Below are 17,979 nucleotides of genomic sequence, written 5' to 3' on the forward strand. Positions count from 1 at the left end.
AAAGCTGTCTGAGAGTTGGGGAAAGAATAGAAATGCAGACCTGGAAATATTGAGAGAACTTACATTAATGCATTAACAAAGAGCATCTAGGTACCGTCTGCAGAATTTAGAGGCTCCTGTTGTAGAAGGAAGAGGCATGACATGGGGAGTGAGGACAAGGGGGAGTGTCAGAGGGAGATACTGTGAAAGCTACCACATTACAGAGAACTTTGGGGAAAGGAGATGGGTCCACCGCTCAAGGGCATCCTCACTAAAATATTCTAGAAAAGCCTTAGAGTTGGGACGCCTGGATGGCTTAGTTGGTTAAGCTGCTGCTTAGTTGGTTAAGCAGCTCCGATCATGATCCCAGGGTTCTGGGGTCGAGTCCTGCATTGGGCTCCTTGCTCAGCGGGGAGTCTGCTTCTCTCTCTGCCTCTGCCTGCCTGCTTGTGCTCTTGCTCTCTCTCTCTCTCTGATAAATAATAAATAAATAAATAAATATTTAAAAAAAAAAAGAAAGAAAAGCCTTAGAGTCAAAATATTTTCAGAATCAGAATCTTTTTTTTGATGCATCATACATTAATTCAGACCTTTATGCAAAAGAGAGGCCCAATCTTATTTACAACATTTTCTCACACTCATAGACTTTCTGAAGCAAACACACACACACTAGACATGAAGGGAATAACTGTAGTAACCTCCAGAGAAATCAATTTTTGCTACAGATAACTAAAATCTAAAGCAGAGAATGTGGTAATACATGTATGAACTTACCAAAGATAAGCCATATAAGAAAAAGAGTGTAAATATCACCATGAAGCCCGTCATGACTATAATTTGGGTAGATGTTATAATAACTGTAATCATTATGGAAATGATGAAGATGAAGGTAGCATAGATTAAGCCACAGGAGAGCCTAAAAAAAAAGACAAAAAGTTATTTCAATGATTTCAACTTCATTATGAAATATTTGAAACATACGAAAAATATCTAAAGAACAGCACAATATTTACCCTTCTACTTGCCACCTAGATTAGTAACTACAGTATTACTAATCAACCACATTGGCATGGCTGTACTGCTACCTCCTGGCTAGGCATCAGCTCTGTGCTCACATATTGTATAAATAGGATGAATGCTACATAAATTGTATCATTTTGTATGTGTCCTTCTGCTGCTTGCCTTTAATAATGTTATACATTGCTGTATAATATTTCATTGTCTGAATATATCCCAAAGTTTTCCTCATCATAGACATTCAGGTTGTTTCCAATTTTTATTTCTGGTACATGGTGGCTAAGAACACGCTTGCACTTGGGAAAGAAGAACAAAATAAGGTGAAAATTGAGAGGGAGGCACACCAGAAGAGGCGCTGAACTCTAGGAAACAAACTGAGGGTTTGTTAAGGAGGGCACTGGGTGGACCGAGTCCTGGATGTTATATGCAACTGATGAAGCACTAAATTCTGCCTCTGACATTAATTTAAAAAAAAAGAGAAAAGAAAAGAAAAAAGAACATCTTTGTATGTGTCTTTTTTGGAAAAAGCACAAAAATTTCTCTAAGGCGTAATGGCTGAATTGAAGAGAGTAAGCTTTTGTGTGTTTGGTGCTATCACATTTTACTGAGATATTCTAATTGTAGACATGGAAGGAAATATAACAGCTACTGATCAATCCAGGAACCATAGAAGCATTGGGGGCAGATGATAATTTGAGCATTTTTGAGCATTTTTGAGGATCTCAGCTAGCGGGACCTCCACTCTCCCTAATAGTAGAAAATTGAAATTTTGTAACTCCATAAAGCCCATCCTATTATTGCTCTTCTTATTTATGATTTCTTTCTTAAACTGATATAAATAATGGTATGCCCTTCAGTGTTCACACTGCTTTGGTTTAGATGTGCTGGTGTTCACATGTTTATGAGGTAGTTATTAACAGTCTTGGATCGAACAAGCCTGCAGGGTGTTTGAGTCCAAGCCTCTCATTTTCCAGATAAGTAAACTGTAGTTCCTATTGTACTTAATGGGCCTTTTCAAGGTCAACAAAGTATATCAATAACAAAATTAAGATTTGTTGCAGCCCTTCCTAGTTCACAGCTCCTTCCTCTACATAAAATTGCCTAACTAAATGAGAATTCAACAGCTGAAAAAAATAGCGAGACTATTTTTATGTTGCATCAACATGTCCCAGTACAACAGGTTTAATTACTGCTTATTCAACTTCTTTTTAAAGGTCATGTCATTACAATGATTCAGCCTTTGTTAGAAACATCAGCATTTTTGGAAAGCATATGGTATTCTGCAGAATCCACTTCCTGAGTACAGAAGGGAACTACTATAGGTAGGAATTGAAAATCTATGGAGTAGGAGTATTAACACATGAAGGAACTTAAAACATTACCTAGAAAAGGGAACTCATTGTAGAGAGTGGGGTGGGGAGAGATGTTAATAAAGCAATAAAAACCTTCATGATAAAAACACAGCAATTCAGACATCACATAAAGTAATTTAACAAAGTAACTCAGAAATTCTCATGCATTTCACATTTATTACTTTAAAAAAGGCTGCCATGAAATTTATTTCCAATAGATACCCTATACTTAATAAAAAAACATTTCAGATTTTTTCCCTCTTGGTTTTAAGGACATATAAATCCATTTTGCTAAATTTAGATTACATGCATAGGAGGAAGTATTTATCCTGAGAATGAACCCACATCTAAATATCCAACACCTTTGTGATTTTAATCTAGAGTTGACTTGTGCCTACCTATTCTCAGGAGACTGCAAGGATGCTGCCCCATAAGATATTCACTGGACTGAAAAATAGTCCTCTTTACACAGATTCCCACCCCCCCCCCCAGGTTTTTCCTCCTAACAGACTCCATTCATTCCTTTGCATTTGCCAAAGTCCCACTGCAAACCAATTTTCTCCTTCCTTTTTCGTTTCAGAAAATGTTTCCTCTTTTTTCTACTTCATGATTTTGGTATAATAGAATCAAAGTTCCCTCCTTTAACCAAATACACTTTATAGAAAATTTAAAATTTCCTAGACCGTAATTTTATTTCAGAGAACATGTGGCTTGCAAATAGTTCCTTATCCATTCCAGATAGTCGACTCCACATTCGTAAGCACTAATTTTCTTTCTTTCTTTTCTTTTAAAGATTTTATTTATTTATTTGACAGAGATAACAAGTAGGCAGAGAGGCAGGCAGAGAGAAAGGAAGGGAAGCAGGCTCCCTGCTGAGCAGAGAGCCCAGTGTGGGACTTGATCCCAGGACTCTGGGATCATGACCTGAGCCAAAAGCAGAGGCTTTAACCCACTGAGCCACCCAGGTGCCCCACAAACACTAATTTTCTTGATATGGGTACTATACAAAGAAATACCGTCTAGGATTCAATGTTGAAAATCTTAAGCTTCCTTTGGGGTAAAATGAACAGATTATTTTTCATTTTTTTTTTCCCTTTTCCCAGACAACGTGGATTTTGTAACTGATTGCATTTCAGAATTCTCTGCTTTGGCCTCTTGGAAGCTTAGAGCACACATGATCTGCATTTTTACCTGCTAGTCTTACCTACTTATCTTGTTAGGTCCTTGTTTCTACTCCTCAATTATTTGTTTTTATTATAATACAAATACATGTAGACAGATAGATATATACATAAATATACATATGTTTAAATATATTTAAAAATCATTGAAATCGTGTGTGAATGAAACAAGATACAAATATAGCAATAGGAAGCAAATGTTCTTATTCAGCAGTTCTTATATGCCATCCTAAGTGCTGTATGTGCTGGCCACATTTTCAACATATGGCATTTAAGTGCTGCAAAAAATACATCCCTCATGGGGCACCTGGGTGTCTCAGTGGGTTAAACCCTCTGCCTTCGGCTTGGGGGCTTGGGTCATAATCCCAGGGTCCTGGGATTGAGCCCTGCATGGGGCTTTCTGCTCAGGAGGGAGCCTGCTTCCCCCCACCCCCTTCTCTCTGCCTGCCTCCCTGCCTACTTGTGATCTGTCTGTCAAATAAATAAATAAAATCTTAAAAAATATATATATCCCTCATAACCAAACCTCTGAACATAAGCTAGCCATTACAGGATCATACTTTTTCAACGTGAGGAGGTGTGGAGAAATCAAATGATAACTGTGGGCTGACCAAGCAGGAGAGTCGCAATCCAGGCAGCTGGGTTGGAGTCCCAGCTCTGGAACACATCTTCCATTTGATATCGGGCAACTCTTTTACCCCTCTTTGATCTTCCTGGAACCTCGATCATAGCATCAGCGTAACAGACTTATGGCGTGGAAAAGTGCTCAGCAAATCATAATCGCTATTTTGCATAACAAAATTTTAAAAGGAGTAAATCAAAAAATCAGAACCAAAGAAAAAATAGCCAGTGTGTCGAGCTTAACAGTAATGTTGTGAAATAATAACACATTTTTACTGCTTCCAAATTTCTGATTATTCATTTGCACTCACCAGAAGGCTGATTCTTGCAGACCCATTATTTTCATAAAATCCTTGCACTTTTTTCTCTCTTTTGTAACATTGAGTGATACAAAATATATAAACGGGGAGAAGTAAAGCAGGCAGTAGAAAATAAACAGCTCCTTTTGAAGAACGTCTTTATACATAAAAGGTAAAGTCTTCATATTTACAGCAGTAATTGACATCAACTCTTCTACCACAGAGTGATTTGTTGTGATCTACAGCAGGGTTTAAACATGCAAAATCGTTATTTAAAAAATAGAAACTGGTGAAATCCAATGAAGCTAAGGAGATTATAGCAATATCAATTTCCCGACTTTAATATTATTCTGTGGTTATGCAAGATATAACAGGAGACACTGTGTGAAGGGTACAGGGACCTCCCTGCACATTGTCTCTGCGATTTCTTGTCATTTGGGAACTACTTGAAAATTTAAAGTTAAAAACAAAAACAATGTGTTCCTTTGCCTAAATCCAATTTCAGCATTTGTTTTTTGTTTTGTTTTGTTTAAAGATTTTATTTATTTATTTGAGAGAGAGAGTGAGAGCGTGAGAGGGGAGAAGGTCGGAGGAGAGGCAGACTCCCCACAGAGCTGGGAACCCGATGCGGGACTCGATCCCGGGACTCCAGGATCATGACCTGAGTGGAAGGCAACCGCTTAACCAACTGAGCCACCCAGGTGCCTCAATTTCATTATATAAACATGAAAACCTGAGTACATGTCATCTTTCATCACAACCTGGATGCCTATGGAATTAGCTTACATTAACTTTAGAACTTTCGTTACCTGTATAATAGCAGCATTAATTGCGGCTTGTAAAGCCACAAATCCACTACTCCAGTATTTGGACAGGGAACAGGAATGATCTTCATCATCCAGATTCCAGCAATGAGCTACGAGCCCAAAGAAGAGCACAACCAACATTATCAGGTGAAAGCAATTCGAGAATAAAAAACAAGAGTCCAAGAGAAATCAGTCTAGAGGAGGCTCCACCAGTCAGAACTTACAGCCACATAGAAAAAAAAAAGAGGAGCAAATGAAAATTCTTACGGAGGCAACTTTATTCACGGAGACCGTAGCTTCCATAGAAAGTCTTAGAAAATAAAAAGACGATGAAAGCAAACACTCTGCTCCAACCATGCTAGATTCCTTGCTCTGTCTCAAAATGCGAAATGCTCCCTAATGCTACAACCTGTTTTGCTCATAGGTTCTCCCTACAGATGGATCCATGGCTCACTCTTTCCCTCTACCCTTATCTCTTCTCAGAAGCAAATTCAGCACAGAGGTCTTTCCTGGCTACCGTAAGTAACAACATCTAAAAGAGCGTTCAGGCTCTGTCTTCTAAGCCTGCTCTATTTTACTTGGTGGTTGTATCAGCCTTGCAGAGGGCATTGTTGTTGCCCCACCCCCTGTCCCTCGCTGGAACGATTCATGCAAGCAGGCTCTATGTTTCAGTCACTTCCATCCTCAGGGCCAGAACAGTGCAGGACACATAGTAGACACCCAGTGAATGAATGGAAAACAACCAACTCTATTAGCCATATCAATTCTGCTTCCTAAAAGGTCCTCACAGCCATTCCCTCTCCTCAGCTGCCTCCACTCTGGTCCAAGCCACCATTGGCTCCCTGGTATGTTTCCTTGCCTTCTCCCTGACTCCTCTGCAATCCATTCTCTGGGCTATACCCAGAGAGCTCCCTTAAGCCTGGGAGTCTTATCACTTCTCTGCCTTGATTAAAGAACATCCACAGCCCTCCATCATCCTTGCTTAGCAGGACATCACAGCATTGAGGCCTGGGGTATCTTCAGCCCCATTCCTGTTCGTGTTCTCTGTTCAGCTAAACAGCTCTTCTTCCAAATATTCTAACAGATGCCTGTTTTCACCCCAACCCTTTACACCAGCACTTCCTCTCTCTGAAATACACTGCCTTTAGCACACTTCCCCCATGTGCTATTCCTTCTCATTAGTTGAAACCTCACTTTGCCAGGCAGGACTTCTCTAATCCCACAGCCTGTGAGGAACATCTGGTCTAAGTCTCCTGCCCTCAGCACCTTTTTCTTGCACTTGTCATTACTGTTCAGTGCCTGCCTTTCCTGCGAACCTGAACTTCAGCTGAGGCTAGGACCTCTCAGTCTTCATCACTCTCTGTAACTTCCACCTACGCATTCACTTTACATTAGATGATTCAATAATGTTTTAAGAGTCATCTTCTAGTGGGAAGATAGGACTGACCTTGGAATAAGTTTAGCAATAAAATGTGCTTTCTCTATTTTCTCATGTTCTCTCAAAAACATCTCTGTTGCCCATCCTGACCGATCCCTTATGTTAAAAACATGAAAAGTGCCATTTTATATGGAAGGTCACCTGAGAAAAGATCTTCCTTCAAAAATGGAATGTAATATCCCTGAAAAAATTTTAACTTATACGAGAAAGTGTCATTGAAGATAATTCCCGCGATGCCTGTGATATTGTCTAGAAGTATTTTATCCATGGATTTTTGGTTCGGTACTCCAATGATCCTTCTTTCTGTGAATGACAAGGTGAAAATAGACATGAAGGGTTATACAGAGTTTCACCACAATGGGATGTGATATCCAACTGTGTCATCAAATATTTTTCACTGGAATTAAACTAAAATCATTTTCCATTTAAACTGATCCCAAAAGATAAGCGGGGTTTGTTTTTGTTTTTTTTTGTTTTGGTTTTTTTTTTTTTTTTAAGTGTTTTAGATTCTAGAATCAGGAGACATGCATGAGAATTTAGTGTTTTCTTTTAACTTGCCATTGCAAGTATTACGGCAAGTTTCAGGTCTATAAAAATATGACACTAGGGTAAGTATGTGTTGGAGAATTGGGACACAAAAATAGAGGTAACTGGAGAAGTTATTATACAGTCAAGGGATTTCAGATGTCAGATTTCCTGAAGCATAGACACCTCATCTGAGCTCTGCCTTATGAGGAAACTAAGACCACATGCACAGTGACCCTAACAGCCAGCAATGTTACCTGTTAGGAATCAAGGATTAGAGAGTAGACAACCAAACTGCACTCACTTGCCCATGAGTGAAATACACATTTACCATAGTTATCTCAGTTACATAGTGACTTCATTTAGAGTGAAAGTCTTTAAAGATGTTTACAAAGTATACCAAATGCGAACAGGATATCTTGAGATTATCCATCTTACTGTTCTGAAATTACTGTTTAATAACCATGACTTCATTTCTTTTACTTAGATGTTTTTTCCTGAGTTATCAATCTTAATCACTGATTTTCCATGTTAAGAACATCTGCACCCACAAATGATGTGTTCTCCTAGACACTATGCTACAAATCTGAAATTATAAATTTATTGTTTTAGGTAAATTCCAGTAGAAATGTAGAACTCCCTAAACTGGAGTCCCATTAAGCTGAAAGGGTTTACAAGGCTACTTGTTATGAGAGAAAGAAAAAGCTAATCATGATACCTAAATAATTTGCATAATAGATCATTGTAAGTTCAAATTAATCACAGTTACATTATATTAAAAAAGATGTAAAATAATGTCAGTAATTCTTTATTGCCATTAGTACACCTACCTTTCAAAAGTGCAAATGCTGTTTTATTCATTATCTCCTGGGTTAGATCAGAGACAGGTGTGTATACAATAGCTACAGAGTTATTAACATGATCTGCACTTCCCAGATCTTGAGGAGGCAATTCAGGAAAATACATATTTTCTCTGAAATGTGAAAATAGTCCCATGTACAGCCCTAGAAGTATTGGGAGTGCCCATTCCTATAACAGGGGAAAAAAGAATGAATTCAGATATTTCCTTAAAAATTCAGTTAATACCAAAGAACTATTGAAGACAAATTCCAATTTGCCACTTTGTTCTCTGCTTTTCAGAGCAAAGGGAACCCAACAGAAGATGAATATTGAGATCATTGCCATGTATATTATTGTCCAACACTAGAACTAAAATTTGCATTAAATCATGAACTACCGCAGATGCCATCACAGAAACTAACAGAGTGACTAAAAGGATGGCAATTCTTAGGCATGGGCATCTGACTTTATAGTCTATAAGACACAGACTATCCCAGACAGAATTCATGGTGGCAAATAACAACATCTTTGTCAGTTGTCACATTCTTGTATTGGAAATCAAAGAACATGAAAAGAAACTGAGTGAGAGAGACTGCCTAGTAGCTCACCAATATCGGTAATCTCTTCCTGCCTAGCACAATGCTAGACAGCATTCCCAGCCTCTGGAAATTAAGCAGGACCAAGTGATTGAGTTCTAGCCAATGGAATGTGGGCAGAAATGCTATGCACCCCTTCAAGGCCTGGCTCAAGGAACCATGCACAACCTTCTATATTCTATCTCAGTCCCTGCACTTCCTGATCTTTTTTTTTTTTTTAAGATTTATGTATTTATTTTAGAGAGAAAGTGTAGGGGTGGGGAGGGACTGACTAATGGAGAGTAGGGGAGAAGGAGAGTAAGAAAGAGAAAGGGAGAGACCCTTAAGCAGGATCTCCACCGAGAGCAGAGCCCACTAGGGGCTCAATCCTATGACCCTGAGATCATGACACGAACTGAAATCAAGAGCTGGACATTCAAACGACTGAGCCACCCAGATCCCCCCATACTTCCTGGCCACCTGACTGGATGCAGAGTGTCCAGGGGAGGTCTCTAAGGTCTGGGGAGATGGCAGTGTCCCTGGGTGAAGGAGGCTGGGTCCCTGAATGGTTGTGTGGAGGAGACTCCTGCACCTACCAGACCTACTTCAGTTTCACTGCCAACCTTATTTAGACTATGAGCAGAGGGAAAAATAAATTTTTGCTGAGCTCAGCCCCTGAGATCTGGGGTTATTACCTGTAGAAAGCCTACCTACCTAATGCGAACTGACCATCAATGGTGTTACTTGGTCATAATTCTTGGAAATAATCTCTGTTTATAAAATCCATGGCTTTGAAAATAAGTCCCCCAAATGAAAATTTGTCGGACTGTCAGCCATCCTTTTTATTATTTCCTTACTCTAACTTTATTACATATGGTAGCAGCTTTAATAGTTGCTATAATTTACCATACAATTAAATTTTCACTTATTTTTTTTTAAAAAGTGAGTAATATTTTTAGTTTTTGCAATTCTTCATTATGTTTCATGGACTGCTATGAGTCTCTTGGTTCAACACGTACAATAGGAGGCAACCTTAAAAACAATAAATCCAGTCTGCTACTTAAAATATAAAATAAGAGCATCATTTGACAGTAAAATACAAGAATGATGTGAGCTGCAGAAAGAGGCAGACTTTCAAACATACCAATAAACTCTCTCTTTTCATTCTCCATTTCTGAAGAAAATTCTTGTACAGAAGTGCTTGAGTTTGCTGATACACACTTTTCTGTTTCATATGCATTTAGCCTATCATTTAAAAACAAGGAAAAGGTAAACAAGGTTGAACATAAACTAGACAAATAAATATAATAAGAAAAACCTTGGAGAGTGGGGAAGAAAAGAAAAATCTTGATCATATTTTGGGGGAAAACATTCCCTACCTTTAAGAACAACAAAAAAATGTATTAAAAATATTATTTTAATACCACATGATTGCAAAATTTTACTCATAGTAAGCTATTTGGGAGAGTGGGTAATGGTGGGGAGATAGTGGCCAGTCTCACAATTTTTACAGAAATACAGAGTGCAACAATGGAAAATATATCATTAGATTTTAAAACCTGTAAGATTCTTCACATTTTCTTACCTTTTATAACAGAAATTCAACTACATGAATAGAGTAATTGAATCATATCTCATCTGATTAATAATAAATTTTTGTTCTTTGTATTTAAATAGAAATGCCAGAGCCAACCAAATTAATCAACATTCTGATTAATTAAATTCATTTGAACAATTAATTATGTCCATTAGATGTAACCTCAATGAACTGTTCTCCTATAGTACTACTTTCCAGATTAAACTGAACAGCTTTAGTCTCAATTAGCTGAATCCAGACTCAAACTAGCTGAAACTTGATTGTGAGACACCAAAAATCCCAACTCATATCAATTTTCTGAATTCAGAAGGACCTAAATAACTGAGGAAAAATGGCCAAGTAAGAAGAAAGCAAGAAAGAAAGAAAGAAGAAAGACAGGCATCACATGGAAAGTAATTTTGCCCAAATGTTTGCAAATAAGCCAACGGAGATTATTTTTTCAGTTTTTCTAATCTCAGAATTAAATTATTTTAGATTTGCATAACAAAATATTCAGACAATTCTTCCCCAGATAGTACAGAAGCAAATTTTACTATTTTCCTATATTCTGCTGTTGTATCTAGACAATTAAAGTCGGTGGGGAATAAAGAGAAAAACTTTATCATTAGGTCTTACATTGAAGAATATAATACTTATGAGTGTTTGGAAACCTCTGAAAAATAGACTGATTTCTAGCAGTGTCCCCCCACATATTTGGCATAGCACAACAAAATGGAGCTTTACTTACTGTCAGAAAAATTAGGAAAGTACTCTGGAAACACTGTCAACGCACAGTTCTCTTTTTGTGTACAGGAACAATTAAAATTTCCTTATTGCTACTTCTTCATTTATTCCTTAGATGGGAGTCTTACCCAGGCTGCTTTCTGAAAGGGGGTGTAGTCAGACCAAGCTGCACATGATGAACTTGTTTTGTTTTCTGCCTTTTCTTCCCTAAGCCAATTATCTGCAGGGAAATGATGGTTCAGTGGTTGGTTGGGAATAAAAAAAAAAAAAAAAGCCCTGTGTTTGTGCACTTGGCCTTTCAACTTCAGGGATAAGGGGTAAAATGGTAAACAAGGAACATGGAACTAGCCTGTTGGACATGATGAGACCAAGATGGGAAAAGAGTAATAAACAAGTAAAAACAATCACTAACAAAACAAAGTAGTTAAATGTGTATGAGAAATCTTTAGCTTTTTTTTTTTTCTGCTAATGCCTAAACACAACTGCCAATGATGTATTTGATTAATTGGTACTGAATGGGCAGAATGTGCTGAAGCTGATTTTTTTCCCCCTCATAAAGCTAAGCAACCCATAGTCCACTTTGGAGAAACACTTAATTTGGACAAATGAATAATTATGAACAAATCCCTTTCTCTCTTCTGCTCATAGTGGATGCAGGATTTCAGAAGGCATATGAACAAAATAAAAGACTGCCAAGGACTAAAAAATATATAAAAAGATTAAGGTCAATTTTTTATGCATGAAGACTTGGGGAAAAAATAAAATTTGTTCAACTGCCATCGTATAGTCTATCTCTCTCTGTAAAGAATTGCAAACTTTTCTTGACCTGCCAAAGTAAATGGCAAAACAGGAAGCCAAAGTCCATGAATTGGGAAATCTCAAATATTTGACATGGCTCCCAAACCACAGATGTTAATAATCATAAAGCTGACAGTTGTTCTGGAAAAAAAAAGAAGATAATTTTTTTAAAATTAAGCCATGGCATTATATATGTATATTTCTCTCCTCAGTAATTAGTTCTATTTTTAAAAAGTGTCAACAGTGAACAGTTACATGTCTTTTACATGAAAAATTGGCAAAAACAAAGGTAATAAAGATGTCCTAAAGGTAATAAAGATGTCCTAAAAGTCCTGAGGTCAAAAACACTGTTAAAATTTTGTATCAATAATAGGTCAATGACCTAAACAAAAATTTTGTTCCTTTTAAATCACCTGGAATATAGTTTATATTTTTATTAATTTTGTTGTTGTTTTACATCCTATTTACCTTATTTGAGAAATCTATTTTAGGAATTTTCATTTGGTTTACAATTGCATTAAAATGCACAAATGCAATATCAATAATTATTTAGATATTTTATTAGTTTTACTTCTTATCATTGTTTCTTATATATGCCTTTTGTTCCTCTTTCTTGACTTATTTACTCTGACTTGCTTTTACTTGGAAGGTCATTTTTCTTTATTTAAGCCTGAAGATTTCCCCATAAACAGTAACGTAATAAAATGAAGTTTCCAAACTCTGGCTAGAAGTACATTGAAATGGTGAGTAAAATATATCAAAAAAAAAAAAAAAAAGAGAGAGAGAAAAGGAAAAAAAAGGAGTTTAAATATTTAACCAAATACTTTCTTTAAATTTTTATATTTTCATTTATTTAACACAGAGAGAGAAATCACAGAGAGAGAGAGTAGGCAGAGAGGTAGACAGAGGGAGAGAGGGAAGCAGACTCCCTCCTGAGCAGAAAGCATGACATGGGGCTCAATCCCAAGACCCTTTAGATCATGACCTGAGCCGAAGGCAGAGGCCCAACCCACGGAGCCACCCATGCACCCCTATTTAACCAGATCTTAAAAAGAAATAAGAAAAGGGTAAAGAAAAGAAACCAAGAAACAATGGAAGAAATAAAGAGAAAGGAAGGAATATCCTCAGGTATTAAAAATGAAAAGAGGAATTAAAGCCAGAACTATGAATGGTTATGTCAGCAATCCAGCTGTTCAAAGAAGTGTTTCAATAACTCTATGACCTAGACTTGATGGATTATGAAGCTGGATTTCATATCTCTACATGAATCCAGAAAATTGATATGACTGCTCTGTGCTAGGAATAGAAACTAGTAAAACTACTGACTTCCCCAAGGAAGAGGAAGGATGTATATTTTTTACCCAACCTCTGCGTTAAAAAATATATATCCTCCATAGTAATGAAAAGCATCAGGATATGTAGAACATGCCAGATATAGGACATAAGAAAAGGATCTTAATTTCTTCTCCCTGCATAGTAACATGTCTAGAAACACAGCAAATATCATAGCAGTTAGTTGCAATCTGGAGCCAAACAGGTTTGAATTCTAGCTCTGCCATGTACCAGCTGTGAGACTTTGCACAATCGATTTAAAACCCCCCACCTTAAAATGGAGATTATAACTGTGTATGTATGTATGTATGGCTACCGTGGAGAGTAAATCCATTAATATAAATAAAGTTCATAAAACAATGCCTGGAAAATCATCAAAACTCAAAAAATGTAACTTGCTGCTGATAATCCTACTCCTCCTATTTTTCCTCCTCCTTCCCCTTTTCCTCCTCCTTCCCCTTTTCCTCCTCCTTCTCTTACTATTACTATTAATCTGGAGCCCCTCTTATTATTACTATTAATCTGGAGGCCCACAGAGAAGATGAAAACAATTCTACAGAGATATGTCCAGGATTCAAGGCACAAGGCAACAGTGTTAAATAAATATTCCTTCCAGCAGCTAAACTCATAAAGAAAAGTGCACCACAGAATGGGACACCTGGCTGACTCAGTTAAGCATCTGCCTTCAGCTCAGGTCCTGATCCCAGGGTCCTGGGATTGAGGCCCCTGTTGGTCTCCCTGCTCAGGGAGTCAGCTTCTCCATCTCCCCCTCCCCCTACATGTGCTGTCTTGTGCTCTCACTCTCTCAAATAAATAAAATCTTAAAAAAAAAAAAAAGTCCATCATGAAAGAAAATCAACAGGTGAACAAAATGAGACTATTAGTACTAAAGAAGCAATATAAATTACATAGGAATAATAAATAATAAAACAGGAAGAAATGACAAGGAAGACTAATAAGGAAATAACTTTTTAGAACTTACAGATTTTTAAAGGGACTAAAAATAGTTAAGATTAAGAATTCAATGGATAAGTTTTGTAGCAGGTTAGGCACAGCTGAGGAGAAAATCAATAAACCAGAAACGTAACTGAAGAAATTAAATAAGATTTAGTGTAAAGACAGGACAGGATAGAAAAATATTAAAGACAAATTAAAAGACATGAAAGACAGAATGATGTTTCCAGCACATATCTACTAGGCATTTTATAATAAGGAAAGTAAAGGGAATAAATAAGAGGAATTTTCAAAAACAAGGTGGATGAAAAATTTCCAGAGTTGAAGATATGAGCCCTCAGATTAAAAAAAAAAAAAGAAGAAAAGAAAAAAATTTCAACAACTAACTTTTTTGTGGTGAGTTTTCAAAACATGATCAAGAAGGAGAGTGGAGAGAGGGAAATATTAGAAAAACAATAAAACAGAAAATATGAGTTATAAACTAAGGTTTAACAGTTAGCCAAATGTTGTCATAAAGAATCAAATAATGCCAAAGTGCTGAAACAAAATAGTCAACTTCAAATTCTATACTCAGTTAAATATGCATGAAATACAGATCTCCTCTGAGAGAATTTACCTCCTACGCAACATGACTAAAAGAAAACTAAAAGATATACTTCAATTAAAAATAATTTTTAGGGACACCTGCGTGACTCAGTTGGTTAGGCATCTGCCTTTGACTCAGGTCATGATCCCAGAGTCCTGGGATTGAGTCACACCCTGGGCTCCTTGCTAGGGGAGGAGTCCATGTCTCCCTCTCATTCTCCCTCTGTGCTCTCTCTATCTCTCTAAAATGAATAAATAAAATCTTTAAAAAATTTTTTGTTTTAAAAATACCAAGAGTTTTGTCTCAGAAGTGTTTGACAAATAAGTTCCCAGTACTAATTATTTATTTGACTGTAAACAATATTTTGTGGGAGAGGATGCATAACTTCCCACCAGCCTGTACAGTTCTTCAGTCTCTGCTAATGAAATCTCAGAGGTATCTATGATTTTTTAAAGATTTATTTATTTATTTGAGAGAGAGAGAGAGAGAGAGAGAGAGCATGCGCATGAGTGGGGGTGGGTGAGGGACAAAGGGAGAGGGAGAGAATCCAATTAGACTCTGCACCGAGCATGGCACCCATCCCAGGGCTTGATCTCTCACAACTCTGAGATCATGACCTGAGCCACAACCAAGATTCAGATGATTAACCAACTGAGCCACCCAGACACCCCAAGGTGTCTATGATTTTGCAGAGTTTTAATTGCAAGTGAAGAACAGAGACAAAAAAAAGAAAAGAAAAGAGAAAAGAGAACAGAGACAGAGTTGGCATGGGATCAGAGAATGCTAGGGATTTTTGCACGCGTGCTACGCCATTGTTTTCCTCAGAGTATGCTGTGGGGGGGTCCAAAGTTATTGGAGTTACTGTCCTTCTCAACTCTCAGTCACTAGAAATCCTCCCATTTCACTTAAAAAGCTGTCCTTATGAGCTATAATTTTAAAGATAATGCAGACGGGGACAGGTATTTGACAGTGTATGTTCATGAACAGGGGAACAGGATGACAAGAGGATGACGTACACAGGTGTGAATACTGGCCGTATATAGGAATGCTGTTCATTCACACTAATAGGAAGAATGTTACAGTATATGGGTATACTGAAACCTGGCTGGTTGCTCAGACTCTGAAAGCTTGTGAAAACACTCTTCTAATTGCTTCCGTTTTCACAGTCAAGTGGGAAGCAAGGTCTTTGGCTGAGAGTGAAAGAGGAGAGAGAGATGTTAGAGTCTGAGAAGCAGAAAGATGTGGTTAAGCAATTTAATCATCCAATCCGGTGACAGAGCGAGTGGACAAGGGGAATGCAGTGCAGTTGCCCGGCAGAACCAAGGCTCCACTTGAAGACAGACAGTGGCCCTTCATTTAAAGTGAGACTAGTTATTTTGTTCATGTGTGTTTTCTACCAATGTTCATCTCCTAAAACAGGTTTAACCAAGATTGAGGTTTTGTCAGAAAATTATGATGAAGGGTGAGAGGGTCAGGCATTGATGGTGTATATATGGGAGAGGCTATTGGCAAAGGTCAGCTTTTCTCTTGAAAGGTTGTGGACTCCTAAGTGGAAATAGTAGATGCCTCTTCTTTCTTGCCAACTTTATTTGGGCCATTGGCTCCCAGATTTTACTTTCAAGTACATGGCAGAGAGCTGATTCACTGTGTCCAGAAAGGTTGTGGATTTGGGGAGGTTTGGCTATCTAGGACTATATCAAAGTTTTATTGAGGGAAAACAAAGTATGTGTTCATAAATCATTTTCTAGATAAAATTTTCAAGTAAACTAAAACTTAGGAATTTTGGCAGCATACTAGAACTACAAGTTCCCTGGAATTTTAGCTGCAGCAGTACATCTAGCTTTCTATTTCTTCTCCTTTTGCATGTTTTCCTCTTTTAAGTTTCTGTAGGTTGCTTATCTGCTTCACAAAGAACATGTACAAATACCCATTTTGTGGTCAGAGTGACTAGGATCCACTCTCGGGATTAGATCAACATTACTCTAGAACAAAACCTCAGTACCAAGAGATTGTGAGCCTCTGTATAGAGGTATGCCAGCTGCCAGCCACTCTGTTCTTGCTCAGACCTCTGGGACGGATCTCAAATGATTCCTGCCTGGGTCTTTGTCATAATTGCTAGTCTGGAGTCCCATGATGCAGGTGCAGCTGCTAGCGGCCCACTCCGTGAGCTGCCAAAGAGATAAAGCTGTCCTTAGGAAGCCATCCTAAATGTGACTAAAATAAAATTCTAAATAGCATTTTAAGGTCTTCCCTGTTTCTGAAATTAGCTGTGTTTCTTTTTTTAGAAAACTTTGCTGACTATCCTACTAAGTAAGGTTCAGTCGTTCTGTAGACCAATTCTTCTCATCTGGCTAACGATCTTTTTCATTAAGGGCACATGACATGGGGGTCTAGAATGTGCAGCACAGAAGCTGGTTGTTGGTGGACTCTCTGGGCAACTGATTTGGTCAACGTTACCTTATTTTGTAGTGTCCCTAATGTACTAGATTATCATCACAGTGACAGTGTTAACCAGGTCACAAGGCCTACTCAGACACCTTTTTTTTCCCCTCTGTTATAGGGATAAAACTGCCCCCAAAATGGTGCATACCATTTTTTTTCAATACCAGGGTCCCCACGTGCAGAGAAGAAACATAACTAAATTTTTATAATCCAAGCACTCATTTTCTATGCCCACTACCACTAGCAACCTGCTCACGCATGTTATTTTTTCCATCTCAAGATGCTTTTAGTACAAACTGGTTTATACTGAAAGCATTGCACATAAGTCCTACGCTAATGTCAGATGGGAAAGTAGAATAATCCGATGAGTAAACTGTCTCCAATTCCAGCTTCTAGGAAGTCTGCCTCTAGACTGAAATGCCATTGATGGAATTTAGACACTAATGACCTTTAATTTCAAAAGGTCTCAGTACCCGTGACCTTATTTTCTTCACCTTTCAATACTACATCTGTGGATACCATAGGGGGTCTGCAGCATGGTCTACTAGCCACAAAAACTAGATATGAACATTTTTTAGTTGTATTATGTCCCTAGCACAGAGAACTATATGGTAGGTGGCTAAATATTTGCTAAAATAAAGTAAAATTTTAAATATATACATTTTTATCACAAAATGTTTCATTTTTAGAAGAAACAAGGAAAAGAAAATTAATAGCTAAAGAGATTATTTATGTAAAGAAATTGTAGGAATAGCCTCTCAACCTAAACCCTACTGTTGGCCCATTCAAAAACTCACAAGGGCCGTAGGTTATAACATAACAGGTCAAACCTCCCCCTCAGATCTTTGATAGCCTCTGGAAATGTTGTAGAATATTCAGTATCACAGAGAACCTCAAGTCAACTTTCAAAGCTG

At 37.6% G+C, this 17,979-nt stretch overlaps 1 protein-coding gene across 6 annotated transcripts in view; it reads right to left on the reverse strand.

The window, feature by feature from the left end:
• The window catches only part of ABCA6 (ATP binding cassette subfamily A member 6), a 75,159-nt gene that overhangs the window by 49,025 nt on the left and 8,155 nt on the right, over positions 1-17,979 (reverse strand). For 4 of the 6 annotated variants that reach the window (XR_004280689.1, XM_032321809.1, XM_032321812.1 and 1 more), the window contains 6 exons: positions 9,778-9,878; positions 8,049-8,247; positions 6,835-6,996; positions 5,259-5,365; positions 4,462-4,688; positions 754-895 (listed from right to left, as the gene is read on the reverse strand). Coding sequence is in view for 5 of the 6 variants with exons in the window: in XM_032321809.1 (XP_032177700.1) it covers positions 754-895; positions 4,462-4,688; positions 5,259-5,365; positions 6,835-6,996; positions 8,049-8,247; positions 9,778-9,873 (933 nt within the window). In the remaining variant the exon portion in view is untranslated. Of the gene's footprint in view, positions 1-753; positions 896-4,461; positions 4,689-5,258; positions 5,366-6,834; positions 6,997-8,048; positions 8,248-9,777; positions 9,879-10,957; positions 11,189-17,979 lie in introns of those variants that run through there. The other 2 variants (XM_032321810.1, XM_032321813.1) reach the window with 2 other exon arrangements.

This window comes from Mustela erminea, chromosome 18 (assembly GCF_009829155.1).
Source record: "Mustela erminea isolate mMusErm1 chromosome 18, mMusErm1.Pri, whole genome shotgun sequence".
NCBI classification, from domain to species: Eukaryota; Metazoa; Chordata; class Mammalia; order Carnivora; family Mustelidae; genus Mustela; species Mustela erminea.